Source organism: Portunus trituberculatus, chromosome 28 (assembly GCF_017591435.1).
Source record: "Portunus trituberculatus isolate SZX2019 chromosome 28, ASM1759143v1, whole genome shotgun sequence".
In the NCBI taxonomy this organism is placed as follows: Eukaryota; Metazoa; Arthropoda; class Malacostraca; order Decapoda; family Portunidae; genus Portunus; species Portunus trituberculatus.
Window position 1 is genome coordinate 2,872,270 of NC_059282.1, and position 2,500 is coordinate 2,874,769.

The following is a 2,500-nucleotide window of genomic DNA, read 5'->3' on the forward strand; positions in this document are numbered from 1 at the left end:
ACACACACACACTAAAGCTTGTTAAACTTAGTGACACAGAAAATGAATAATCAGATTACATTTTGATTACACGACAAAATTAAACGCTCACTGAATTTAATCCCACTTTGACGAAATAAAAAAAAATAATAATACAAACAGAAGCAATTTAGAAACACTTATAAGTACGAGAGTAGAAAAAAATCTACACGCTTATCTAACAACAATAAGGTTAGACAAATATGAAGAAGAAAGTCTCGTTGGAATATTAGTTTTGTGAGAGTAAAGATCGATAGGACCGACTAACCATGCTCCACGAATCGGGAAGGGACGGGCAGCAGATACAAGAGAAAGAGATAAGGTTAAGAAGAAAGACCACCGTAAATATTTTTCCTTTATGTTTGTAGAGAGAGAGAGAGAGAGAGAGAGAGAGAGAGAGAGAGAGAGAGGATTTCGCTTTGTTGTTTTCCAGATAAAAGCAACGGAAATCTTTCTTTCTCTCCCTCTCTCTCTCTCTCTCTCTCTCTCTCTCTCTCTCTCTCTCTCTCTCTCTAATCTATCTTTAAAGAGGCTCCATCAAAACTTAAGGCGAAAAACCATCTGGGAGAAGTTTTATGTTTTGTTTGGCATATCATAGCAGCTGATGTGAGAAGGCTTTAGAGAGAGAGAGAGAGAGAGAGAGAGAGAGAGAGAGAGAGAGAGAGAGAGAGAGAGAGAGTGTGTGTGTGTGTGTGTGTGTGTGTGTGTGTGTGTGTGTGTGTGTGTGTGTGTGTGTGTGTGTGTGTGTGTGTGTGTGTGTGTGTGTGTGTGTGTGTGTGTGTGTGTGTGTGTGTGTTGTGTGTGTGTGTTTTGATCTTTCATTTTCGTATTGTCACTGAACTTTCATATAATCTCAATTTTCTGTCCGACTCATTCCTGTCCTTTCCTTTTCAATAATCAACAACCATGCCAATTTCTCTCTCTCTCTCTCTCTCTCTCTCTCTCTCTCTCTCTCTCTCTCTCTCTCTCTCTCTCTCCTAACTTTTACCAAATTCATAAAAATCTAATAACTTCAATCAAGTTTATAAAAAAGACTAATATTTTTACTAGATTAATAAAACAATAACTTTTAACTAGAATTATTAACAAAAATTCGAAATAAAGGTCAGTGGCCAAAAGAAATGACGTGTGTGTGTGTGTGTGTGTGTGTGTGTGTGTGTGTGTAGTCGGTGATGATGGTGATTCAAAGAGAAGAGACGAAGGAAGTGATGGAGAGAGAGAGAGAGAGAGAGAGAGAGAGAGAGAGAGAGAGAGAGAGAGAGAGAGAGAAGGATAATGCTGCAGAAATGGTTGCCGTGTCTCTCTCTCCCTCTTGCGGTTAATGTGATGTGTTTGAGGAGAGATGAAAACCATTATTGTTTTTGCGTTATAATGATACAAAGTAATGGACAGAAATAAGGAACAAAGGTAAGAACAAAGAGAGAAAAGGAGAGAGATTTGTTGGAATTATTGCATATGATGGATGCAAGAAAAAGAATACATAAGCAAGAGAGAGAGAGAGAGAGAGAGAGAGAGAGAGAGAGATTGAGAGACAGACAGACAGACATAGTAATTAAACCCTGCACTTGCAATAGTTTAATTTGTTAAATATGTTATTCTTTTCTTGTCGTCTCAAATTAATGATAAGCTTGATTATGACGGAAAGAACATCAGTAAAGGATAAAAGAATGAAGAACAAAGGAGAGAGATGGAGAGTAGATGCTGTAGAAATTGTAGAGGCCATTATGTGTTTGTGTTGCGTGTGATGGCCGGAGTACTAATGGTGTTGTCTTTGTGTTGCAGAGGACGGTGGCCCCAACAAAGGTCTGTTCCCTCACGTAATTAACCTGGCCACGGGGGCGCGGATCACCACCAACGCCACCTGTGGAGAGGATGGCCCCGAGGTGAGCACACACACACACACACACACACACACACACACACACACAGATCACTGGACTTGTTTGTGCGTTGTTTTGGTGGAAGTCAAATTATGTCATTGAAATCTGGATTAAAATTATCTAAAGCAAATATCGATTTGATTGTATAGATAAAGCAGATAGAAGGTTGGAAGTGTGATTATTATATACGATGTTGCTGTCCTATACATGAAGTGTACCTCTTTTTCAACTTTATGTGCCCTTCCTGTACTAAAGCTGAGTGAAGCCGGCGCTGGCCGTGGATGGCGTTGTCTCTTGTACGTACAAAGCGTTGCTGAATATAATTCAATGCTGCTCCGGGAAGTATTATTCGTTGCCCAATGCTTCGCTGGCTTACAAGGAAACACTCGCTCTCTGTGTTCGATTAACGTGGCAAAATAGAACAGGACACGGGTATCAGTACTTCCCGAACCCTAACTGTCTCAACAAAGGAACGCTGCTGAATGTTGCGAGGCGACGCCAGCCAGCCTGTCACACACATCTCGGGTTCAAACATATACCTATGTATGTACATCCCACGCAGGAAACTGCTGCCCTTCCTCCATCAATTTATATATATACAT

At 40.4% G+C, this 2,500-nt stretch overlaps 1 protein-coding gene across 1 annotated transcript in view; it reads left to right on the forward strand.

Moving 5' to 3' along the window:
• The window catches only part of LOC123510008 (laminin subunit alpha-1-like), a 147,791-nt gene that overhangs the window by 37,899 nt on the left and 107,392 nt on the right, over nt 1–2,500 (forward strand). Inside the window, 1 exon segment of the mRNA XM_045264686.1 lies at nt 1,801–1,901. Within this exon segment, the coding sequence (XP_045120621.1) occupies nt 1,801–1,901 (101 nt within the window).